At 40.8% G+C, this 27707-nt stretch overlaps 1 protein-coding gene across 3 annotated transcripts in view; it reads left to right on the plus strand.

Annotated features, from left to right (window-relative positions):
- pleca (plectin a) overlaps positions 1 to 27707 on the plus strand; it is a 267011-nt gene that overhangs the window by 47505 nt on the left and 191799 nt on the right. For 2 of the 3 annotated variants that reach the window (XM_057827668.1, XM_057827669.1), the window contains exons 4-6: positions 787 to 824; positions 10081 to 11508; positions 25464 to 25677. In XM_057827668.1, the coding sequence (XP_057683651.1) occupies positions 787 to 824; positions 10081 to 11508; positions 25464 to 25677 (1680 nt within the window). Of the gene's footprint in view, positions 1 to 786; positions 825 to 10080; positions 11509 to 19259; positions 19391 to 25463; positions 25678 to 27707 lie in introns of those variants that run through there. The other variant, XM_057827670.1, reaches the window with a different exon arrangement.

Raw genomic sequence — 27707 nt, forward strand, 5'->3', positions numbered from 1 at the left:
TATTTATGTGGTCTTACAGCAGCCCAAATGAACTTTTTTTTAAGTTTGGTTGTGTTTGTGGACAAAAGCAGTAGTGTTTTACATGGTATTCCCTAACTATGTAAGACGTTTTTTCAGTTGTATTTAATTTCTTTATTTAGACAGACAATAACGAGTGGTCTTAAGAAAATTGTTTATTTTTTGCATTCCTAGATAAACTATTATTGTGTATGTTATTAATCTAAGTTCAAATATTGCAATTTAAAATTGCAAGACAAAAAAAAAAAAGTTTTCAAAATGTTTCTTTAGTATACGTAGTTTTTTGAAAACAAAGGTTTGAATCAAACGATGTATCACTTGAACCAATACACATGAAAGTTAGTACAAGTCGATAGATTTATTTTGCATTGATCATTTGCCTATCAATTAATTAGGTTCATATTTGTGAGAAATGTACCTCTGACCCCCGTTCACCCAATCTGTTTAGTCTTATTAATGTCCCGTCCACAGCAAAAAGTGTACATGTATTTTATGCTGTTATATCGTCCCTACCAATGTAGACCAAACCTACACCCTTGCATATGGTCGTACCCGATTTGCGTCATGTAATCGGATGTGGGACATCCCTAATATACAGTGCAGTATATAATCGGAACAAAAATTATTTCCCCCAAATATTTGTTTTTTCATGTGTGATAGTTTAGTTTTAGCTGTGACATTTTTCTAAAATATGATAGCTGCTTTGGTGCAGTACAGGTAATAAATGTGTTTTATGTCCTTCCCTTTCTCTCTATCTCCCTTTTACAGTGATGGTGAAACCGCCTGCATCCAAAGCCCCCCCTCAGGTGAGCCCCCACCGTACCTGGAATGCTGATGTAATGCCTCCTTTTGGGCTTTAGGGGTCCCTGCTCGCTTGTACTTCACTACATTTGTTATCATGGGGGCTGATGACATAACACCATCAACCTCATTCCAGATACCATCAAAGTTAACTTGAGGACGCTTTTTATCGAGGTGCATTCAACCAGATTAGAATGGCTTGTTTTCTTTTAATTCTTTATTTATTTAGTTCAGTTCATCTATGTATGCATTAGATTTGGATAAACACTGATAATGGTCACTTATGTGGACTCATAGGACATTCCATTAGGTACTTCTGTATGGAACCACAGAGTGCCAAAATTAAAAAATAAAATAAATGAATATATAAATATAAAGACAAATAAATGAAAATAAAGGTATGTTTTGTCATTGAATTTTAAACAATCGCAACTTTTTTGTTTGACTTGACTATTTCCCTTGCCTTCGCTTTTGCCTTTGCTTTTACCAAAAGGAATGGTCTGTCAATCAAATGGCGGGGACTTTCATTTTCCATGCCGCTTTCAAACAGAAATAGTAGCTGATAGCTGATTACTCCTTGTTTACCTGAAGGAAATGTTTCAGAGCAACAATGGGGGAAATCTGTATCATGTACGAATTTTGATTCATCATTTATCTGGTTAGATTTTTTTTTTTTTTTTTTTAAATCTTTTTCACAACTGCTTAGAGGAGCAGCTGACCGGCTGGATGGGTCACCTCAGCCCAATCACATTTAATGCCGTCAATAACTAACCATTTCCTATTTGGAAAGCCCCTCCCAACGCCATTTGATCGACGGACCAATCATTTCTGTAAAAGCAAAGGCAATGACAAACGAAATAGAAAAGGCAAAGAAAAAAAATTGTCATTGTTTTTTCAGTTTGTTTTTCAACGAGAAAAAGTAAAAGTTAATCACAAAACTTATTATGTTTTTTTCGTTTGTGTTTCTCAATAAAAGTCGAAGACAAAATATACTTTCATATTTTCATTTATTTATTTACAGTTAGGCGCAGAAGTATTTGCACCCCTTGTGATTTTGCAAGTTACCCCTTTAGAAAATAGGTCAAGGTCTGAAATTTCAATCACAGATGCATTTCCACTTAGAGACAAAATAAAAAAATAAAATTACAGAAATCACATTGTATGATTTTTAAAATATTTATTTGCAATTTACTGGGGTTCATTTGTACCCCTGAGAATCAGCGATAATTATGGCACTCAAAGAGTTGTCAGTCTACCTTAAAAAAAAGTCCACGTTTACCCTGCGAGTAGCCGCCCACCCGTTTGAGCTCAACGTTGTCACCTGTGCACTCCACAGTCAGTCATAATCCAACTGCTATCATGGGCAAGCTTTCGAAAGACACCAGAAAAAAATTGTTTAGCTCCACAAAGCTTGAAAATGCTATGGGACAATTCACAAAGCAGCTTGGTGAGAATACATCAACAGTTGCAGCAATTGTTAGAAAATGGAAAAGGCTAATAATGACTGATAATCCACCTCGGACTGGGGCTCATTGTAAAAGCTCTCCTAGTGGGGCATCACTCATGATGAGAAAAAGTGAGGGCTCAGCTTAGAACTACACGGAAGGAGCTGGTCAATGACCCAAAGAGAGCTGACTGCACAGTTTAAAGGCTACTGTCAGTAGAACACTACAGTGCAATGGTTTAAAATCATGCATTGCTCAGAAGGTTCCCCTGTTGAAGCCAGTACATGTCAAGCCCGTCTGAACTTTGCCAGGGACCATCTGAATGATGCAGAGGGGAGATAGGAGAAAGTAATGTAGTCTGATGAGACCAAAGTAACACTTTTTGGTGCAAACTTTACTCGCCGTGTGTGGAGGAAAAAGAAGGATGAGTACAATCCTAAGAACACCATCCCCACTGTGAAGTATGGGGGTGGAAACCTCATGCTTTGGGGCTGCTTTTCAGCAAAGGGGACAGGACGACTGTACTGTATAAAGCAGAGGATGAATGGTGTAAAAAAGACCCCTTATGATGAGCAAGATTATTGAACCCCAGTTTCCCTTGCCCGGACGCGGGTTACCGGGGCCCCCCTCTGGAGCCAGGCCTGGAGGTGGGGCTCGAAGGCAAGCGTCTGGTGGCCGGGCCTGTCCCCATGGGGCCCGGCCGGGCTCAGCCCGAAAAGGCAACGTGGGTTCCCCTTCCCATGGGCTCACCACCTGTGGGAGGGGCCAAAGGGGTCGGGTGCGTAGGGAGTTGGGCGGCAGCCAAAGGCGGGGGCCTTGGCGGTCCGACCCCCAGCTGCTGAAGCTAACTCTTGGGACATGGAATGTCACCTCTCTGGCAGGGAAGGAGCCTGAGCTGGTGTGTGAGGCAGAGAAGTTCCGACTAGATATAGTCGGACTCTCCTCCACACACAGCTTGGGTTCTGGTACCAATCCTCTCGAGAGGGGTTGGACTCTCTTCCACTCTGGAGTTGCCCATGGTGAGAGGCGCCGGGCAGGTGTGGGCATACTTATTGCCCCCCGGCTTGGCGCCTGTACGTTGGGGTTTACCCCGGTAGACGAGAGGGTAGCCTCCCTCCGCCTTCGGGTGGGGGGACGGGTTCTAACTGTTGTTTGTGCTTATGCACCGAACAGCAGTTCAGAATACCCACCCTTTTTGGAGTCCTTGGAGGGTGTGCTAGAGAGCGCCCCCTCTGGGGACTCCCTCGTTCTACTGGGGGACTTCAACGCTCACGTGGGCAATGACAGTGAGACCTGGAGGGGCGTGATTGGGAGGAACGGCCCCCCCGATCAGAACCCGAGTGGTGTTCTGTTATTGGACTTCTGTGCTCGTCACGGTTTGTCTATAACGAACACCATGTTCAAACATAGGGGTGTCCATATGTGCACTTGGCACCAGGACACCCTAGGCCGCAGTTCGATGATCGACTTCGTAATCGTGTCATCGGACTTGCGGCCGCATGTTTTGGACACTCGGGTGAAGAGAGGGGCGGAGCTGTCAACTGATCACCACCTGGTGGTGTGTTGGCTCCGATGGCGGGGGAAGATGCTGGCCAGACCTGGCAGGCCCAAACGTATTGTGAGGGTCTGCTGGGAACGTCTGGCAGAATCCCCTGTCAGAAAGAGTTTCAACACCCACCTCCGGCAGAACTTCTCCCTTGTCCCGGGGGAGGTGGGGGACATTGAGTCCGAGTGGGCCATGTTCTGCACCTCCATTGTTGAGGCGGCCGATCAGAGCTGTGGCCGTAAGGTGGTTGGTGCCTGTCGTGGCGGCAATCCCCGAACCCGCTGGTGGACACCAGCGGTAAGGGATGCCGTCAAGCTGAAGAAGGAGGCCTATCGGGCCTTTTTGGCCTGTGGGACTCCGGAAGCAGCTGACAGGTACCGGCTGGCTAAGCGGACTGCGGCCTCGGCGGTTGCCGAGGCAAAAACTCGGACATGGGAGGAGTTCGGTGAGGCCATGGAAAACGACTTCCGGATGGCTTCGAGGAAATTCTGGTCCACCATCCGGCGTCTGAGGAGGGGAAAGCAGTGCACTATTAACACTGTGTATAGTGAAGATGGTGTACTGCTGACCTCGACTCGGGACGTCGTGAGTCGGTGGAGAGAATACTTCGAAGCCCTCCTCAATTCCACCGACACGCCTTCCTTTGAGGAAGCAGAGTCTGGGGACTCTGAGGTGGGCTCTTCGATCTCTGGGGTTGAAGTCACTGAGGCGGTTGGTAAGCTCCTCGGTGGCAAGGCCCCGGGGGTGGATGAGATCCGCCCGGAGTTCCTAAAGGCTCTGGATGTTGTAGGGCTGTCATGGCTGACACGCCTCTACAACATCGCGTGGACATCGGGGACAGTGCCTCTGGATTGGCAGACCGGGGTGGTGGTCCCCCTTTTTAAAAAGGGGGACCGGAGGGTGTGTTCCAATTATAGAGGAATCACACTCCTCAGCCTCCCCGGTAAAGTCTATTCAGGGGTGCTGGAGAGGAGGGTCCGTCGGGAAGTCGAATCTCGGATTCAGGAGGAGCAGTGTGGTTTTCGTCCCGGCCGTGGAACAGTGGACCAGCTCTACACCCTCAGCAGGGTCCTCGAGGGTGCATGGGAGTTCGCCCAACCAGTCTACATGTGTTTTGTGGATTTGGAGAAGGCGTTCGACCGTGTGGCTAGGGGAATCCTGTGGAGGGTGCTCCGGGAGTACGGGGTACCGAGCCCCTTGGTAAAGGCTGTTCGGTCCCTGTACGACCGGTGTCAGAGTCTGGTCCGCATTGCCGGCAGTAAGTCGAATTCGTTCCCAGTGAGGGTTGGACTCCGCCAAGGCTGCCCTTTGCCACCGATTTTGTTCATAACTTTTATGGACAGAATTTCTAGGCGCAGCCGAAGCGTTGAGGGGGTCCGGTTTGGTGACCTCAGCATTGAATCTCTGCTTTTTGCAGATGATTTAGTGCTGTTGGCTTCATCAAGCCGTGACCTCCAACTCTCACTGGAGCGGTTCGCAGCTGAGTGTGAAGCGGTTGGGATGAAGATCAGCACCTCCAAATCCGAGACCGTGGTCCTCAGTCGGAAAAGGGTGGAGTGCCCTCTCCGGGTCGGGGATGAGATCCTGCCCCAAGTGGAGGAGTTCAAGTATCTTGGGGTCTTGTTCACGAGTGACGGTAGGAGGGAGCGGGAGATCGACAGGCGAATCGGTGCGGCGTCTGCAGTAATGCGGACGCTGCACCGGTCCGTAGTGGTGAAGAAGGAGCTGAGCCGAAAGGCAAAGCTCTCGATTTACCAGTCGATCTACGTTCCTACCCTCACCTATGGTCACGAGCTTTGGGTCGTGACCGAAAGAACAAGATCCCGGATACAAGCGGCCGAAATGAGTTTCCTCCGCAGGGTGTCCGGGCTCTCCCTTAGAGATAGGGTGAGAAGCTCGGTCATCCGGGAGGGACTCGGCGTCGAGCCGCTACTCCTCCGCGTAGAGAGGAGCCAGCTGAGGTGGCTCGGGCATCTGGTTCGGATGCCTCCCGGACGCCTCCCTGGAGAGGTGTTCCGGGCATGTCCCACCGGCGGGAGGCCCCGGGGACGACCCAGGACACGCTGGAGAGACTATGTCTCTCGGCTGGCCTGGGAACGCCTTGGGATCCCGCCGGAGGAGCTGGTTGAAGTGGCTGGGGAGAGGGAAGTCTGGGCTTCCCTGTTAAAGCTGCTGCCCCCGCGACCCGACCCCGGAACAAGCGGAAGATAATGGATGGATGGATGGATGAATGGTGTAATGCATCGTCAGATTTTGAGCAACAACCTCCTTCCCCCAGTCAGAGACATGAAGATGAGTCATGGCCTGATCTTCCTACATGACCATGATCCGAAGCACACAGCCAAGCTGACCAAGGACTGGCTGCTTTAAAAAGCATATTAAGGTTCTGGAGTGGCCTAACCAGTCTCCAGACCTCAATCCAATAGAAAATGTTTGGATAGAGCTGAAACTTCGTGTTTCTCAATGACACCCCCGAAATCTGACAGATCTAGAGAAGATTTGTGTGGAGGAATGGGCCAAAATCCATGGTATGTGAAATCCAGGTGAAGAAATACAGAAAGCATCTGACCTCTAATTGCAAACAAAGGCTTCTGCACTCAATATTAGCAATGTTTTTCTCAGGGGTACAAATACTTATGTACCCCATTAAATTAAACAACACAAGGGGTACAAATACCTCTGCTCCTCACTGTGTATTTATATATTTGTTTGTTTATTTATTTTTCAATTTCGGCACTCCTGTTGTTCTATAAAGAAGTACCTAATGGAGTGTCCTGTGAGTCCACTTTTTTTTCCCGATACGTGTTTATCCCAAAATATAATTTTATATTTTCATTTATTTATTTATTCATTCATTTATTTCTCGTTGTATTTATTTATTCATTTAATAATTATTTTTAAATTTAATTCGTTTATATTCAAATTTCGGCACTCCTGGATTCCCTACTTCTGAGGTCAAAATGACAAAACTAATTTATATGCATAATTGCATACCCATCTTTTCAATTAACCCAAAAGCACAAAAACGTCCTCATATTTTGAACATTTTTAAATCCTTAACCTCATTTAAATCCTTTATTTGGAGTCCTTAACAATTTCCAAAATGTTATTTGTGCGGAAAAAAAACATTAAGAGGGTCAGGAACCCTAGGGTAATAGAATTGTGTGACATAAAAAAATAAAATAAATAAATATATATATATATATATATATATATATATATATATATTTTTTTTTTCTTATATCTATTTCTAATTATTTTTAATTTTTTAATTTTATTTATTTTTAACCCTAACCCTTTAAAACCATTTTCTGTTAGCAATATTAAATATTCATACATCTAACCACTGTCGAATCTCTTATTCTAAATTACAATTGTTTAATATTGACACTCCAAAATGAAAATTTTCAATTTCGATTTTAATTTACAAGCTATATCAGTTGCAAGGTTGTAGCACCACAGCTAAACCCAAATAAAACTCTCTGAGCATCCACATCAAGCCAGAACTGTCAACGAAACTGTTAGAAATGCTTTCATCATGTTTCAAATAAACAATGGCACTGCCAGGGCTGGCCTCGAACCCCCATTCCACCCCACTCGCCAGTATAATATCAGATTGTAGTAGCTTTGGAACTCAAAATGTTGACTGGACTGTTATAGATGATGCACATTAAATCATTAGTAACTTGAAATATGACACAATAAACCAAAGTATCATTAGGTGTGTCCTGAAGTCTTTCTGACAGTTTTCCACTGGCCTGTTTACCACAAAATATAATAAAAGCCTGAAATTATGGCTTTTAGTTTTGGTGCGCCTTCCAAGATTTTAAGTGGGCCCATTTGCCCACCCCTATGAAAAATTTCTGAAGGTGCCACTGCCAATAAAACTGCCTGATTTCTAAGGCAGGTTCATTTTGAGCATGTGTGTCCAGACTCTAGCGGCCAACCTGCTACTATTTTCCTTTATTAATAAATAGTTATAAGTATCAAAGGAGCGGGTGAGGACAAGTGAGCTCAAACTGACAGGAAGTAAAAGCAAAATTTTATCTTTTCAACATTCCTTCATATGTGAGGCTCATTGTGTGCCATCGCATACCAACAAAGATGAAAAAGGCCACGCCGTACATGCGACACAATAAAAGGCAACAAGTTGTTCTCGTCTTGCCATCGCAATGACTCCAGTGAATGAGACGCTTGTATGGGAAAATGTCACTTCTGACATTCCAAATGCTGTTCAACCTTCCATATAAACATGCAGTATATGGTTATGACGGGTGTCAAACCCATTATAGTTCGCGAGCGATATTTATAGCAATTAGATCTCACGCGAGTTATTTTTGGACAATTAAGTTAACTCCCTGGCTGCCATTGATGTCGCTTGACGTCCAAGTTGTTTTGACCTCACAGTCAAAATGAATTCAGGGTCTCTGCATGGTTCAACGAGAGAAATTTAAGACTTTTAAAGAATTTTTAAAGACCTTAATAAAATTTAAGACCCATTTTACATCGATACTGACAAAAAAAAAATACAAAAGATTTGAATGAAAATTGGAGACGTTAGCAATTGTTGCTAGGCGGGTCAACCTCCCGTTTGTCTCTAATAGTAAATGCATGGAAATAGTGTTCCAAACGGGATGTTTACTGAGCTAAACCTACCAATTCTGTCTGAAAATGATGTCCCTGGTGCCAAATTCACTGGTAAAGATGTGGAAGAACATACAAATGTTCAGTTAAAGAGATGACTTGAGTGTTGAGAAAAAGACAGGAAAAAGAGCCGACCTGATCCAGAGTTGGCTCTTTTATCGACACCTTTTTCTTGTGTGAATTGCCTTACGCCACTGATAATGACATTCTCCTGTTTCAACAATCTATCCTTTACCACCATATGCCCTGTCTTTCTTATATATTATATCATCTGGTTGTCTTACGTCTCTGACCCTTCTTGGGTGCAAATTACATTGCTATTGTTGTGTAGCGATTGCAAATTCTACTCAGTGACAGCCAACAAACACTTTTAATTTTTTCACTAATAACAAATCTTAATTCTATAATTTGTTTACACTTCCCCCTTATTAAAGTTTTTTTTTAACAACAGAAAAGGTAACAGTGGCAGTCAGATACCATTTTAATTTTTTTAGGTCATTCATCGTCAGACAGAAGCAGCACGGCAAAATGCCACACTAATAAATAAGTAAAAATATCAAAATGGCTTACCTCTTCATCCTCTGTAGGACCATGGCCCCCAACAAAATGTTTACTGCATATTAAATGTGAACGACTTCACCTTGCTGCCGTTAAACTGGTCTTTTGGACGTCCGCGCAAGTTGATCCATTCTTCATTTTTTCCTCAGAGTTTTTGGTTTCAGGAAATATATGAAGAAAAAAAATCCTTCATATGTCGTAATGTTCCATAGCAGCAGTGTTTGATCGGCATGCTCTTTTTTCAAATACTACCGGAAGAAACAAGCAGAAATAACATGGATTGTATGCGAGGGCGTGTCTATAATGACCCACTTCCGCGTTACGATGGCGACGTCACGGTCCAAAAATAGCATTCGTACGGTACGCTATTACTTATTTATTTTCTTTAGCCAAATTAACCAACAAAATTGAATAAGGAGGCAGACTGTAATGAATCAGTTTTCTTTATCAAACAGTTCTTCATAAATACAATGCAATCCAATTTCAAAGCACCCTCTCTTGTATGACAGTTTGTGTTGAAAGGAGACTAAGCTGTTATATGAATGGGCATATGTGTGTGGTTTCTTCATCAAAAGAAAGACAACTTTACTGTCAAACAATAACTCAAGTGCTAATATGTCTCTCCAAAACACAATACAAATGCACAATTTAGACACTGATTAGCATAATCGCTAAATAGCTTAGCGCTCTGTGCTAAGTAGTAACGTTTTATCAACAAAGAATACAAACAATACAATTGGCTTCATTTACTTGCCTATGACGGCGGCGCACTGGATCTAACAACACGCAAGACAATCCAACTCTTTTAACACTTCGTAATAGAGCATTATTGATTCCTCAACCCAACCTGAGTGTAGCAGTGAACTCTCTCTCTTGCTCTAATCACTGGCAGCCTCACATTACACAAAAAGTTCGTTGGCAACTAATTTGTTAATCGATTTTAATTGATTTAATCGATAGCTGTTGCAGCCTTATTTGACACCGTAAGGAACATGAAAATAATGTTCATGTTACAAATTTACAACAGTAAAAATCTAAGTGGATAAACACACTTTTGTGTTATTTCAGAGAAGGAAAAAACCCAAAGAGAAGCACGCTGAAACCATCCAAGCGAAGGAGGAGAAGGTGAAGGAGACCAAAATGGTTTCGGGAGCTAGAGCCACCATGGTGATGGACAAGGGTGATAAAGGAGTGGTCCAGAAAGGACCAAAGGGGGTAAAGAGTGTAAAGGAGAAGGTGTTGAAGGTGGTCCAGGAAACCAAAGTACTGACTGAGAAGATAGTCAAGAAGGAGGTGGTCCAGGAGGTCAAGGTATCGACTGAGAAGGCTGTTAAGAAGTCCAAGGGGGGCAAGAATGTGGTGAAAGAAAAGAAGGTGGTGGCGCAGGAGGAGATAAAAGAGAACGTAAAGCCAGTCAAGGTGGAGCAGATCAAGGATTTAAAGGAAAGCAAAAAAGGGAAGGGGATGAAGGTGGTCCAACAAACAGACGAGGTGAAGAAGACAAAGGCAGCCAAGAAAGAGAAGGTAAAGGAAATCCCGGAGGCCAAGATTGTCCAGGAAACAAAGGAGGACCTGAAAGTAAAACCAATCAAAGAGAAGATTAAGCCAGTTCAGAAGGTGAAGGAGATGCACGAGGCAAAGGTTGTGCAGGAAACAAAGGAAGAGCCGATGATGAAACCAGGCAAGAAGGTGAAGGTGTATCAGGAGGTCAAAGAGACTATAAAGCCATCCAAGAAGGTGAAGGAGATACAGGAGCCAAAGATTGTCCAGGAATCAAAGGAGGATCTGAAGATCAAACCAGGCAAGAAGGTGAAGGTGTCTCAGGAGGTGAAGGAGACTGTAAAACCGTCCAAGAAGGTGAAGGAGATACAGGAGGCACAGATTGTCCAGGAAACAAAGGAGGATCTGAAGATCAAACAAATCAAGAAGGTGAAGGTTTCTCAGGAGGTAAAGGAGACTGTTAAGGCAGCCAAGAAGGTGAAAGAGATACAGGAGGCACAAGCTGTCCAGGAAACAAAGGAGGAGCTGAAGATCAAACCAGTCAAGAAGGTGAAGGTGTCTCAGCAGTTAAAGGAGACTGTAAAGCCGGCCAAGAAGGTGACTGAGATACAGGGGGCAAAGGTTGTCCAGGAAACAAAGGAGGAGCTGAAGGTGAAAACAATCAAGAATCTGAAAGAGATACAGGAAACAAAGGTGGTGCAGGAAACAAAGGAAGAAGTGAAAGCAAAACCAGTCAAGAAGAAGGCAAAGGTGATCCAGGAGGTGAAGGAGACTATTTCCAAAGTACGGGAGGAGGTGAAGGCAAACCCAGTTAAGAAGGAGAACGTTGTCCAGGAGGCAACAAAGGAGGTGGAGAAGCCAAAGCCAGCCAAGAAGGTGAAGCTGACATTAGTTGAAGAAGTGGTGGAGTTGCCATTAACAGAATCTGAGGCAGCTACTACAGAATCTTCATCAGCCACTGGGAGGAAGAGAAGGAGAAGAAAGCGACCACAGAAGGTGAACAGGTTTAGCATTGTATACATGTACATTCACCCACCACAACATTAAGCACTAAGCATGTTTATCATTGTAAGAGCAGATATTTTGTCTTCGCTTCCATGACTATAAAACAAACTCTAGGTTAGTTTTTCAACAACAAGGACAAATGGCAACAACCACGCTGTTGGCACGAGACTCCATGCACTGGCATGCGGACTCGATGCGAACAAAAGCAGAGCAGCACACTGTGGTCCATTCACAACAACACACAAACTCATTATGCAACTTCGCACAGCATTTTTTATTCAACTCACTGCACTTTTTAAGTTTTACTTCGTTGACAGGCTTGTTGGATTAATTGGTGGGAAAAAACAATGTTAGACTAACGATAACACAGTCAATATTAGAATATCAACTATTTCGCCAAGGTGATTAGTGTTAATACCGGGTTCCCCAGTGCACATCGTTAGCATCGCTTGTGCACTCATCCAGCCTTGTAATACCCAAATCTCTCCCTTCTTGTCCTGTCGTGTAATTAGCTTGTAACGCTACTTCTAGCTAGGTAACATACATAGCAAGGGTGTGACAATAAATCAGTAAGTTGATATATCGCGAAACTTTGTTTGTTGTAGTGTTGCCCGGATGTACAGTGGGGCAAATAAGTATTTAGTCAACCACTAATTGTGCAGGTTCTCCCACTTGAAAATATGAGAGAGGCCTGTAATTGTCAACATGGGTAAACCTCAACCATGAGAGACAGAATGTGAAAAAAAAAAAAAAAACAGAATGTCACATTGTTTGATTTTTAAAGAATTTATTTGCAAATCATGGTGGAAAATGCTTCTCACGAAGCCACTCCTTTGTTGCCCTGGCTGTGTGTTTGAGATCATTATCATCCTGAAAGACCCAGCCACGTCTCATCTTCAATTCCCTTGCTGATGGAAGGAGATTTTCACTCAAAATCTCTCGATACATGGCCCCATTCTTTCTTTCCTTTACACAGATCAGTCGTCCTGGTCCCTTTGCAGAAAAACAGCCCCAAAGCATGATGTTTCCACCCCCATGCTTCATAGTGGGTATGGTGTTCTTCAGATGCAAATCAGTATTCTTTCTCCTCCAAACACGAGAACCTGTGTTTCTACCAAAAAGTTCTATTTTGGTTTCATCTGACCATAACACATTCTCCCAGTCCTCTTGTGGATCATCCAAATGCTATCTAGCGAACTGCAAACGGGCCTGGACATGTACTGGCTTCAGCAGAAGGACACGTCTGGCAGTGCACGATTTGAGACCCTGACGGCGCATTGTGTTACTGATAATAGCATTTGTTACTGTGGTCCCGGCTCTCTGTAGGCCATTCACTAGGTCCCCCCATGTGGTTCTGGGATTTTTGCTCTCCGTTCTTGTTATCATTTTGAAGCCACGGGGTGGGATCTTGCATGGAACCCCAGATCGAGATTATCCGTGGTCTTGTATGTCTTCCATTTTCTAATAATTGCTCCCACAGTTGATTTCTTTACACCAAGCCTTTTACCTATTGCAGATTCAGTCTTCCCAGCCTGGTGCAGGTCTACAATTTTGTCTCTGGTGTCCTTCGACAGCTCTTTGGTCTTGAGGTCTGAGGTTGTGGACAGATGTCTTTTATACCAACATAAATGAGTTACCAATGAGTTAAAACAGCTGCCATTAACACAGGTAACGAGTGGAGCCTCGTTAGACCTCGTTAGAAGAAGTTAGACCTCTAGACAGCCAGAAATCTTGCTTGTTTGTAGGTGACCAAATACTTTTTTTCCATTTTAATTTGGAAATAAATTCTTTAAAAATCAAACAATGTGATTTTCAGTTTTTTTTTCTTCTCACATTCTGTCTCTCGTGGTTGAGGTTTACCCATGTTGACAATCACAGGCCTCTCTAATCTTTTCAAGTAGGAGAACTTGCACAATTGGTGGTTGACTAAATACTTATTTGCCCCACTGTATTTTGCGATGGAAATGTAAATATATAAAGTATATATAATTAATTTTTTAAATAAATGAATGTTTTTGCAAAAACAATATTTTTGAGTAGTAATAAAAAATAATAATGAAATGTGCAAATTCAAAGAAATAAATCATTCTAATTAAAATACAATTATTATTTTATTAAAACTTCACAAAAAATTGTAATAAATATAAAAAGAGCTATGAAGACATAAATTCAATTCAATTTGCTCTGGGAATTTTATGTATTTTTTTTTTATGCTTTATAAATCTCTTGTGACCTTACAAGGGCTGCAGCTACTGATTATTTAAGTAATCGATTAATTTATTAGTCAATTTAAATAATCAAGTAATTGGATGAGGAACAATTAATGTGTTGCAGAATCAATTTTAGGAGACTTCAAACAAAGCCTTGCTAAGATTGCACTTTCAAAAGAGCATTAAATGCGAAAACAAAATAAAATTCCCGAGTGTTTTTTTTTTCCAAACTATGCAGAATTGCACTTTCATTTCAATGAATGCATTTAAAAATAATTGAAAATACCTGAGCTTAGCCTCAAACAGTATAAAAAATTAAATGAGGATTGAACTACAACGAAAGAACAATTGCCTAACTTGCATCACTAAGTCTGCTAGCTTAAATAGTATAAAATACTTTTTTTTTTTTTTTTTTACAATGCTTTCAACAAATCGTTCAAACACATATTCCTACAAATAAGATGCTATATATACCTCAAAACTAAATTATGAATGCATAAACAATCATATTAGCTCAAACAAAAACTTAAAACCTTATGAGGGTCGTAACAGGGAGCAGCTGGATCCAGACGTTATATGAGTGATGTCATATTCACTGTTGCCTTTAGAGGGCAGTGTACCCAGCCAAGTCAATAAAACTCAATGCAAACATATTCATAACAAACCTTTACAATGCCACTCTAATTAAACCACTTATGTCCAAAGTCCGGCCCGGGGGTCAAATGTGGCCCGTGGTCAAACTTCATCCGGCCCCCAGACTCTGTCGATAAATGGATAATGTCTGGCCCGCACAGAGTTAATAAATTGGTCAGCAGTATTGCTACCAGCATATGGAGTAGCTTATACACTAAATGCTGCTCCTCATTTACCCACTAAAAGGCAACAGTAACATTACCCCATGTGACCCTTTACTCCCAATTTTCTAAAATGGCAACAATCAACCAAAGTTGACTGCGAAGGCCGATGCTTCAAGGATAGGTGGAAATTGGACTATTTCTTCACTAAAATACGCAACAACTGTGTCTGCTTCATTTGCAAGAAAACAGACGCTGTTTTTATAGGGTTCAATGTGCGGCGATATTACCAAACAAGATACGCTGACATGTACAACAAGATTACAGGGAAGATAAAGTGGGGCAAATAAGTATTTAGTCAACCACCAATTGAGCAAGTTCTCCTACTTGAAAAGATTAGCGAGGCCTGTAATTGTCAACATGAGTAAACCTCAACCATGACAGACAGAATGTGGAAAAAAAACTGAAAATCCCATTGTTTGATTTTTAAAGAATTTATTTCCAAATTAGAGTGGAAAATAAGTATTTGACCACCTACAGACAAGCAAGATTTCTGGCTGTCAAAGAGGTGCAACACCTTCTAACGAGGTCTAACGAGGCTCCACTCGTTACCTGTATTAATGGCACCCGTTTTAACTCATTATCGGTACAAAAGACACCTGTCCACAACTTCAGTCAGTCACACTCCAAACTCCACTATGGCCAAGACCAAAGAGCTTTCGAAGGACACCAGAGACAAAATTGTAGACCTGCATCAGGCTGGGAAGACAATCTGCAATAGGTAAAATGCTTGGTGTAAAGAAATCAACTGTGGAAGCAATTATTAGTAAATGGAAGACATACAAGACCACTGATAATCTCCCTCGATCTGGGGCTCCATGCAAGATCTCACCCCGTGGCGTCAAAATGATAACAAGAACGGTGAGCAAAAATCCCAGAACCACACAGGGAGACCTAGTGAATGACCAACAGAGAGCTGGGACCACAGTAACAAAGGCTACTATCAGTAACACAATGCGCCGCCAGGGACTCAAATCCTGCACTGCCAGACGTGTCCCCCTGCTGAAGCCAGTACATGTCCAGGCCCTTCTGTGGTTCGCTAGAGAGCAGCAAAATTTGTTTCGAAGCCTTTTTTAAAAAAAAATAATAATCGAATTACTCGAGTTAATCGATTAATCGTTGCAGCATTAGACCTCACATAGCTTTACTCCAATCAATTTTAACTGCATGGGAGGGCCTGGAAGCAATCATTATCTGGGTCTTTGAAAAAAGATCGGCACCGTTCGAATATCAAAACGACAGTAATTTTTACGCGATGCAGGGAATTTTTCGAACGACCCCGAAAAATTTTCCGCCCGCCCGTAAATGCTGATTTTTGGCCCCCAAATTTTTTTTCAAAATGTATTTGGTCCAGCAATTTTTGATCAAATCACATAATTTGGACATACAAAATTCCGGGATGGTGAGGAGCATAAAAGTTGTATAGAGAATTTGGAAAAAAAAAAATACGGTTCCCCGGAAATTTGCCAAAAACGTTTCCCCATTCATTTTTAATCAGATGCAACGTTCAAATTTCCTATTCTCTTACAACAGAATTTACATTGCATTGATGCCATTGACAGCCATGTATTTCAAATCTATTGATGCCAATTTACTTGACGTATATGTAAGTCGATGCCATTGATGGCCATGGACGTCCAAATTTCCCATTCATTTCCAATGGCATTTACAATTTATTGAAGCCAATTTAGTCACATGCCATTCATGACCATGTATATCAATTCTATTGATGCCAATGTACTTGGATTCCATTGACGCAAATGTAAGTCGATGCCATTGACGGCCATAGATGTCCAAATTTCCCATTCATTTTCAATGGCATTTACTTAAATGCCATTGACGGCCATGTTTGTTGATTCTATTGATGCCAATGTACTTGGATTCCATTGATGCAAATGTAAGTCGATGCCATTGACGGCCACAGACGTCCAAATTTCCCATTTATTTTCAATGGCATTTACTTTAAAGTGCCTGTGACACGAAAAAGCATGTTTATTTCATAATACGCGCTGTATTTTATGCCCCTGAATGATATGGGCCGCTTGGATGTGTGTGGAAGCGATCGCTATTTTTATTTAGTTTTTTTAATCCCGCGCCATGAAAATGAGTGACTTCCGGCTTCGGTCTTGCATTGAGGAGGAGGGCGCTGTGACGTGTACGGTAGAAGACGTCCTCTTCACGCTACAGTGTACTGTTGTGTATGAGGACGAAGGATTCAGCTGATTTTGCGGATTAATACGTTTATTTTTCGCATCACGCCAGCCAAACGGCTGCAGAAAAATCATTCTGTATGAGGGAGAGGCGTATGCGCCTTTTTGGAGTTTCAAAAGGTTCCTATTCACCGTGGATATTTACTGTGGGACCATTGGACTGACGAGGAAGTGAGTAAACATCTTGTTTTGTATTATGTCAAATACGAATACAGCGATTACAAAGTAAACACTACAAACTTCCTTTAAATGAAGGACTACTTACGTTTGATCATTGATAGGCATGTAAAAAGCTCTCCTAATGGTCATTAGCAGCAGCACGTTAGCTGCACAACAAATCCAGCCACCCTCCTCCGGGGAACGAACTGTAAATTGCTCTCCACCGGGCGGTTTGCCGATCCACTAAGACAATCGACAACCGGGACGTCATGTCAAATAATCCAGGATAGTTATGTGTGATTTTCCACTTCGAAGACTTTGAAACATCACTCGGTTCGGGTTAGCATGTCGGCTAGCTGTCATGGCTTCTGGTTTGTTTACATTCTCCGAAGCCGGGGAAGGGAAATGACATATGTCCGATTTAGGTGTCATAAAATATTGTTCGGGAGGTGCGACAGTAAAGGTGAAGTCGACATTTTTGACCATTATGGAGTAATTTTGCCATGTCGTCCTGAATAAATGCATTTTTATTATTTCATATTCCATTCAGCACAAGACTGTTATTTGTCATGAACATGCCATTTATTTAGCAATTGGGGAAAATACTTGGATAAAAAGAATATCCTGTAAAAATATTGAAGTAAAAAGACAGAAACAATGACATTTTGCCGCTCTCTTCGTCGCGTTTTCCTCGTTGTGAATAGTTCCCCCTCGACGGGCTGACTGGTCCTTCTCAAGCCATTTATATGGCTATTGGGGAAAAATACTTGGATAAAAAGAATATCCTGTAAAAATATTGGAGTAGAGAGACTGAAACAATGACATTTTGCGGCTCTCTTCATCGCGTTTTCTTCGTTCTGAATAATTCCCCCTCAATGGGCTGAATAGTAAAACCAATGAGCCCAGTCTACCGCTGACGTCATCCACCTGTTGGGGACGCTAAAGCCCTATAATGGTAGGCGTGGCTAACCGGCAGATTAAAAGACTAATTTCTCGTCATCTGTGCTTTTCTAAATTGTTGTATATAGTCGAATCGTCTCAAAATATGATTCTAATTCACATAATAATGCCATTTAAGACTTTTTTTCTCGTGTCATATGCTCTTTAATGCCATTGACGGCCATGTTTGTTGATTCTATTGATGCCAATGTACTTGGATTCCATTGACGCAAATGTAAGTTGGTGCCATTGACGGCCATGGACGTCCAAATTCCACATTCATCTTCAATGCCAAAAAAACAAATGTCCCCAAATCAACAAGAAATGACCAGATATCAATGGAACGTGTCCCCGAATGACCTGATATGACCAGGGCACCCCCAAATGTCTCCAAATGACCTGATATGACCCGGACATGTCCTCGAAATGTCCTCAAATCAACAGGAACTGACCTGTTATGACCGGGACGTGTCCCCCAAATCAACAGGAAGTGTCCTGATATTGTCCCCGAAATGTCCCCAAACCATCCTGGGCGGGGCTAAGATCTGTATCTCCACACAGCAAAGACCCAGAGTGATTTCTCCAAAAAAACAAATGTCCCCAAATCAACGGGATATGACCAGATATCAATAGAACGTGTCCCCGAATGACCTGATATGACCAGGGCACCCCCAAATGTCTCCAAATGACCTGATATGACCCGGACATGTCCCCGAAATGTCCTCAAATCAACAGGAACTGACCTGTTATGACCAGGACGTGTCCCCCAAATCAACAGGAAGTGTCCTGATATTGTCCCCGAAATGTCCCCAAACCATCCTGGGCGGGGCTAAGATCTGTATCTCCACACAGCAAAGACCCAGAGTGATTTCTCCGGAAATTGCAGTTTCTAGTTCACAGTTGAAATTATTTTCATATATCATTTTCCCTCTTACACTAACTAACACAACACATACTCGGTGACCTGGGCTGGCAGTGAATGAGTTCAGCTAATAATAACTTTTGAATAGATGTTCACTGAGGGGACAGCTGTCCCTGAAAGGGTTAAAATGATTTCAGCATTAAAAGCCTTTCAAATTTTTTCTCCTCAGTCCAAAAAGGCTGACCATGAACATAAGAAAGTTTGTTTCTTGACTTGTCTCGTTTTGTAGTGGTCATGTGGTGTCCCAGTATTTTTGTCCATAGTCATCCCTTTCTCGTTGCATGCCGGTATCATGTTTATACATATTCCAAGTAGCGTAAATAGCATCGTGTGAAGTTTTGCATTAGGTTCTGGCTGGGACGGCCCCCACCCAGGCAAATATACACCTCTAAGAGAAAAAAAACACAGCACGCATGCGCACCTCTCCCAGTGCTGCTGCTGCTGCAGAGAGAATTTGATGAGGACCCGTGAAACTGTGACATCAACTCCTGCATGCGACGCTTGTTAACGCACTGTTTGCGTGGGCCCCCCACCACCGCCGCGACCTCCATCGCCGCCACTACTGCGGACATGTCCTCCGTGAGTACAAGGATGACTGCAGCAGGTTCGGTGTCGATTCGGAGGCGCAAACGGGAGGTTTTTTGCAGGTGCAGCCCTGCCTCGTTTGCGTCATTCGGTCCAATTATAACGCGCAATTTAACACGGGATGGACATGATGAGTATTGACGAGAAAGGTAACGGCGGTGGTCACGTGAAGGCTGTAAATGTTTAACGAGTTTCCTTCAAGTTCGGTAAATAACTGGCGCGTACAGTACACTGCAGGCCACTTCATTAGGTACACCTTCACAATTTATGACACTTAAATCCATCTAAAATTTATGGATTATCTCCTCTAGAGCTAAATATTTTGAACCCAAGCCATGCCTCTTACATCCTTTCATCAAACAAACTTTAAGTAACATAAATAATGATAATGGTAATATATATTAAGTGTCTATGGAATAGCCATCAAACTATTGTAGTTCTGTCGTTCTAATGTAAATACGTCAATTCTGGATCATTTATGCTTTATGCTGACTACATTATACACATAAGCGGATTTTAAGGAGGGGCCAGGGCCGCCTGGTGGCCGAAAAGTGTCATTGCATGAAACTGACATTCCTATATAAATACACAAGTTGTTAAACAATAAAACTGCAACAAAATGAATGAAATGTACAACAAAATATATTTTTAGAATGGGTCAAAATTATTTTTCGAACACATCACGTGACTAGCATCTTAGACGGTCATTTGCTTTGCATATAATTTTCAAAAAAAAAAGTTGGGGAGGGCAATTATATTTTTCAAATGATTTTTTTTTTCACTGAAGCCCCTTTTTGGGATTAAATGATTTAGAATAATTAATAATTAATGAAACAACTGGAACAGTAACTGAAGAATTATTTCGCACAGAACATGAGTTTTGATATTTACATCTGTAGTGCTGCAATCTATGCTAGGAGGCATGTTGGACGACAACAGTGTTGACAGCAGGTGGCAGCAGAGGTTGACTATCTCCCCCAAGGTAGCAGTGATGGCCAAATGAAGTTTCTTGAAGCAATGAAGTTTTGCAGCTTCATGGTGGTTCATTTGGTCTGATGACAGTCGTATGATGCATCTGTCAAATAAAGTATTTCCGGTTAATATCTTTTGGTGTAAATATCCCATAATACAGTGAGGACAGCTGCGGCTTGTAGTCCTGTGTGTTATATATATGAACAAATGCCGTTTTCGTGGCAAATTTGGAGGACGGAGGCCTATAGTCAGGTGGGCCTTATAGTGCGAAAATTGGGGTGCTTTACTTTGTGTTTATTCCATAGCCACCCATGCTTATTTGTGGTATCTATTCCAGAATTGTCTCTTCCAGATCTGCCTATGGTTGGGCTTAGCTATCGAGCTATTCAACATTTTCATATTGTTTTATTCCGCAGATTTTCCTTGATTTGATTCTAAAATAAATTGATTCATACCAGGTATAACTTGCTGTTCTCAATCAATCGGTTCTTAAAAGCAAAGGAAACGTCAAACTTATTTGTCTTCACGGATTGTGTTGGAGAGCCATCGTGACTGATTCCATGTTAATGTATGAATTAGGGCTGCAGCTATCGATTATTTTAATAGTTAATTAATCGATGAACAAGTTAGTTGGAATAATCGAGTAATCGGATAACGAACATAAAAAATTAAAATACCTGAGCTGAGCCTCAAACGGTATAGAAAAATAAATAAATGAGGATCTAAGTACAACAAAAGAACAATTGGCTAAATTACATAGCAAAAGTTCGCTAGCTTAAATGCTATAAAATACTGTTTTTTTTTTTTCAATGCTCTTAACAAATGGTTCAAACACATATTCCCACAAAAAATGGCTAAAAATATCTACAAACTAAATTACGGATGCATTAAAAAAAACAAGTTCAAACAAAAACTTGGCTTATGTTGGTCTTAACAGGGAGCAGCCGGATTCAGCCATGTGAAATGAGTAAGTCGTATTCACTGCTGCCACTAGAGGGCAGTGTATCCACCTAAATCAATAAAACTAAATGCAAACACTTTCATATCAAACTATTACAACACCACTTGAATTAAACGAATACTCGAAGCAGCAAAATTTAATTCGAATAATTTTTTTAATCGAATTACTCAAGTTAATCGATTAATCGTTGTAGCACTAGTATGAATACCTAAAATGAGTAAGTATGTACACCAAATTGCATGATACCTGGTGGTGAAATTACAAGCTAGATGAAACATTTTGTTTAAAAAAAAAAAAAAAAAAAAAAAACAACAACATTTAGTTATTTTAATTATCTGTATCTGAAAAACTTTGGCATTTAAATAAGAATCATGAAGTCGATGCACAGGACACCAGAAAATTACGTGCCACGCTACATATAGGAGTTTGAAACGTGTCACATTTAGTACGTAACCAACTATTCTTAACGACAGTAATATTTAACTTGACTGAACGCCGTGACTTTAAATAAGACAAGTGTTTCATACATGACACATAAATCATATTATAAATTTTGTAGTCATTTATTCTAGATTTACTGTGTGTTATTTATTTCATTTTAGTTCTGTGTTCTAATCTGATGTTTTATGTGTTCCTTTACCATAAGAAAAATAAATAAAAGTAAGTAAGCACGATAGTCTGAAGGGAGTTGAAATATAACACTCTGGGTGTAATGTAGTTGTGTTCAGTAGCAGACGGATGCTGTTTGGGGACTTTTTTTTTTTTTTTTTGCCTTCCGTCCAATCAGAAGATTTGTGATGCTGCAGCCAGCCAGCGCCCAGTTGGAAGGCGGCACACTTTGCTCTGTGGCTGCCGGTGACTCAGCAGAGTCAAGATGAATGTTTCACATGTGCGGAAGTGCGCTCGGCTTGTTCTCTGTTTGATTGATGGGAAAATAATGAATAAATGTGACTATATAGAATAGGTTATTTGAATAAAATCACATATCCCCTCAAAAGAAAATTTTTTTTATGAAGGATTAATTAAAGTACATTTTATTATTATTTACTAAAATAAAATACTGTACTTCCAAGCAAATTTTTTTTAATTTTATAGTTTTAAAAAAAATTCAGTGATAATGTCATTCATTACCTTTTTAAATTAACTCATTTCTACCTACTGGTCACACTAGTAACTAAAAAAACAACACTTGGTTTGGAACTTTGAATGTTGAATGTCTGGGGAAAATTTGGGATTAAGTCAGTTAAGGATCACAGCTGTAATATTTTTTTTGTGCTAAAACAGATAAAATATTGTTTGGCCTAGTTTGACCATTTTTTTATTACAAGTATTTTTTGTGAGCTGTAGTACAGGCTATCCATGGGGTCTTAAAAAGTATTGGGGGAAAAAAAAAAGTCTTAAATCCAACCATTTGAAATTAAGGCCTTAAAAAAGGTCTTAAATAAAACCGTAAAAGATCTTAAAAATATATTGACTTTTTTATTTAGAACTGCAGTCTCTGTTTGAAACATTTTGATTTTTGAGGACACTGTAACGTAACTTATCAAACAGCACCAGCTATTGCTGTACTGCAAAAGCATACCTCTTTAAAAATAGTTAAATTCCCCTTGTTTTTAGCATAAATATCCTCGGAATAAGGAAAATTATCTGCCAGGGCTTCAAGTACATTTTATTCAGATTTCCCGAAATAAGAAAAATAGCTTGCTGAAAATAAGCTTAAGACTTAAGCAATAAATTAATATATTCAATCTTAAAAGAGCTTTGAAATGTCATAAATTTTCTTAATTCAAGAATAGATATAGTTCAAAACATTATTTGAAAGCAAATTTTTCTTGATTTAGGTAAAAAAAGACCAACTTTTCGATGTATGGGTTTAATAAGAACAAATAGTAATATTTATATAAAGCACCGTATTTGGCGCATCTGAATATAAGGCGCACTTTCAATGAATGGCCTATTTTAAAACTGTTTTCACATACAGTTGTATCTCGACATATGATCGCGTCGACACACGATCTTTTCGACATCCGACGTAAAATTTGACTCGCCATTTGTTTCTACATCCGACGATATGCTCGAAATTTGACGACATGATAGCGCCGCAGACGGACACACGGCGGATTTTCAAACACGGTCCTGGAACGAATTAACTTCGTATGTAGAGGTACCACTGTGTAGGGTGCACTGCGTTATAAGGCACAGTAGTAGTAGGAGTTGTAGTTGGGGTTGCGTTATACATCCACTAGGTGGTGCTGCGCTCAAGGGAATGTCATGTCATGCTTAACTCATTCACTGCCAGCCATTTTCACCGGTGCAACCCCGTTCGCCCCCGGCCGTGTTACTGGATTTTGACTGATTTTGCAAGCCCCACAGACAATTCTGTTCTATTGCTATATAAACATGGAACCCACCAAAAGAAAGATTAGACTCTCTTCTTTCAGCAGGAAAAAAAAGTTAGTTCATATCTTTTTCCCTTCTTTAGAAATCAACATTAGTAAATACCTTAGTTTGAGCAATTTTCCAGTTTCTGATGAAAAAACTGAGAAATTGAGCTTTTTGTGAAAGCATACAGTACATTTCAAACATAACTTTGACTTTAACACAGCTATTTTTTGCTTTAGTTACATCCCAAACATCTGAATAATGTTTTCCTTTTACAAAATAACATAAACAACAAGACAAATAGAGCTTTTGATAGCAAAATAACAATTTATTCACACATAACTAATTGAGAGATGACGCTGTTGTGGCCACGACAGCCGGGTAAACTTTTCCCCCATTGCTGCCTGTCTCATAAAGATTTTTTTGAGTCTCTGCGGGGTCTGCTCAGCGAGCAGCACGGACTCAAAGACATCGTCCGCTGCACTGGTGGTCTCGGTCGTTCTGCTCAGTCGTCCAGCGCCTGGCATCCCGGGCGTCCACTCGGTTGTTCTGCTCGGTCGTCCGCCGCCTGGCCCCCTTTCGCCAGGAAGGGCCGTTCGTTGCCGTTGAAGCGAGTCTTACCAAATGCGCTACTGCCCTCCAGTGGCCAGTTTTATTGCTTTAAAATGGATTTTCAGCTTGGTGCTTTGGAGCTCAATTGAATCAGAACCCAGATATGTCTCTTATGGAAAAAAAACGTAAAAGAAGCAATTGAAAATAGAACGTATTTATACGTTTTTGGGAGCAAATGAGTTAACCAATATTGATCCATATATAAGGCGCATCGGATTATAAAGCACACTGTCTGCTTATGAGTAGATTAAAGGCTTTTAGGCGCACCTTAAAGTGTGGAAAATACGGTAAATGGAATAATCTGACGCTTTAATCTGTTAACGAGTCTTTAACACTCCAAATAAGATGGGGAAAATGATTTGACTAGCTTCAGGAAAAATAATCTGATTAAGACGCTATACATTTGCAGTGTGTGCATGCGCATTTGTGTGTTGCCAGTTTAGTTAGCATAGCAACGGAGAAAACTTTAAACAGAACCGAATTACAGTACTTGCATCCATGGGTAAAGTGGCCAACCGCCATTGGCTTGAGTTTACAAGTTGTTGCGTGAATCATCACAACAGAGAAATTGGAGAAAAAGAAATAAATTCATATACTTTGCAAGTAATTCAGAGTCTTTTGTACTTTTTTTCTGGTATTGATGTGAAATGGGTCTTAAATTGAATTTATTATGGTCTTTAAAAAGTCCTAAATCTGACTTCTTGAAACCTGCAGAGACCCAGTAGTAATTAGAGTTGTCCGCTAATGACTTTTTAACTGATAAGCGATATCCCGATATTGTCCAACTCCAAAAATCCGATACCGATATGTGCGGTCATAGACTTAACATATTCATTATTTTTTCAATCATTCATTGTTCATTTCATTTTTGCATCATGAATGCATGTGGTCTGCTCACATAACATCCCAAGCATCTTAATGGTCAATAAGCATAACTGCTGTGCTAAGCTCTGACCAGCCCTCTTACAAAGGCAGAAGGATTCTACATTCACTTTGAAGGCATATTGGCCCAAAACTGATAATGAAAACTCAATGTCGATATTATCCAATATCATTTTATAATGCTTTTATCGGCCAATATTATTGGCTACCCGATAATATCGGACAACTCTAGTTGTAATCCTATGTTCTGAACTGCAGGTCATCGAGGAGGTGCAGGACCAGCCCAAAAGGAGGCCTCTGGTCCGGGCGGTGTCAGAGGAGAGCACTGCCGACACGTACCCCCTGGGAGGTTCGCCGTCCCCGGGCGACACACTTCCCTGGAACTTGCCCAAGCATCACCGCATCAAGCGCTCCAAGTCGGCCTCAGGTGACGTGCTGGACCCGGCCGAGCGCGCCGTCATTCGCATCGCAGGTATGAAATATTATTATTACTTTAAATAGACCTAGGGTGGACAAAGTAGGGCAAGGAGATGTGTGTGAACCTTTAATCTGGTAAACGAATTAACAATATGGTCACTTCATCCAGGACTAGTTAAAAAAATAAGGGATGTCATCACATGACTACAAAAAAGGCCTATCATTTGTTTGCATTGCATCTCGTATTGACTTCTCAACAGATTGTGCATCCCTAATGAAGTGGCCATTTGGTGTATGCGAATATCGATTTACAAGCGGACATGAGGTATGAAATAAGACCTCCTTGCTTTGCAAACTCCCACCCCCCCCTCCCGTCCAGTCTTATATTGATTGATCAGGGTGGGGTACCGCAGCATTAATGTCATAAAAATGAAATAAAAATAAAAAGAGTATTAACATTTTCAACATACCCTAAATTTTTCCCCCCGTCTGAAATTGGTGAATTTAAATGTTAAGTGAAACCAAAATGTCATTTTAGACTTATTCAATTATGAACAGTGCATTAAAAATGCTTGGCTATAAATAAATAAAAATTAAATGATAATGTCTTTGTCAGCCCTTTTTAATTTTGTTTTAGTTTACTCTTTTGGATAATAATACTTTTTTGTCTTAGTCAAATTTTAGCCATCTCAAAATGTGTTTGTCTTCGTCTAGTTCTGGTTGACGTTTACTAAAAATATTTTCGTCTGTAAATTTAAAAAATTGTACTCCGAAATTGAATATATAAAGTTTTCCAACTTTTTGGAATGAACATTGACAGAGGAACATATATTGTAGCGTCAACAAGGACAACGCCAACTTGGTGATAATACACACTCCACAAGAAAACAGTTCATTACTTTCAATTATACTCACCTGGACGCCACGAACTGTGTGTTAAAAAAGTTGTCCAAAAGTTTGAGGACGCTCACCGTTAGCATTTGGCTAATGCCTATGCTATGCTAATACTACAAGTTACATTTAGTGTGTGATCATCACTCAGCACAGACCTTCAAAGTGCCTATGACAGCAAAAAGCATGTTTATTTAATATTTCACACGGTATTTTATACTCCTGAATGAAATGGACCGCGTGGATGCGATCGATACATTTATTCAATTTTTTTAATCTTGCGCTCTGAAAATCAGTAACATCCTGGATTGACAAAGAATGCGAATGTGATGTCAGCGGGCTAATCATGTTTATTATACAGCCAATACTATCTAAGTATCAAATTGTCTCAAAATATAATTCTAATTCACATAATAATGCTATTTAAGATTTTTTTTATGCTGTCACAGGCACTTTAAAGGCTAAAGCAACATTGCATATGCTCTCTGGCCAAGATAAGAAAGCAAATCTTACCGTGTATGACGCAGCACATCAAATGAGTGACACAACCAGACACTGCTCCAATGCAGACTAACTACGTATAAAATGTCACACTTTGTGAATATGTGCGCATTTTCGTGTCGTTTTCGTCTCATCTGACAAAAACTGGCATTCGTCTCGTTTTGTTTCAGCCCCTAAACATGTTTTTAGCTCGTCATCATAATGAAAAAAGTGTTCGTTGACGAAATATTTTCATTATCGTTGACGAAAACAACAGTTACATACTTGATGTCAAATTTTATATTTGTAAAACATTTGAGGTTACTGTATTTTTTGGACTATAAGTCGCACCTGAGTATAAGTTGCACCAGCCATAAAATGCCCAACGAAGAGGAAAAAAGACATATGTAAGTCGCACTGGAGTATAAGTAGCATTTTTGGGGGAAATTTACTTGATAAAATCCAACATAGAACAGATATGTCATCTTGAAAGGCAATTTAAAATAAAAATACAATAAAGAACAACATGCTGAATAAGTGTACAATATGATAATGTTACATGATGCATGAACAACGAAATGCGAACGTGGCCGGTATGTTAACGTAAAATAGCTATTAAGAGATGCTAACAAGTTTACCGAACCATCAGTGTCACTCCAAAACACCAACATAACATGTGAAATGATATAATAATATGTTAATAATTTCACACAT

The sequence above is a fragment of the Corythoichthys intestinalis genome, chromosome 22 (assembly GCF_030265065.1).
Source record: "Corythoichthys intestinalis isolate RoL2023-P3 chromosome 22, ASM3026506v1, whole genome shotgun sequence".
NCBI classification, from domain to species: domain Eukaryota; kingdom Metazoa; phylum Chordata; class Actinopteri; order Syngnathiformes; family Syngnathidae; genus Corythoichthys; species Corythoichthys intestinalis.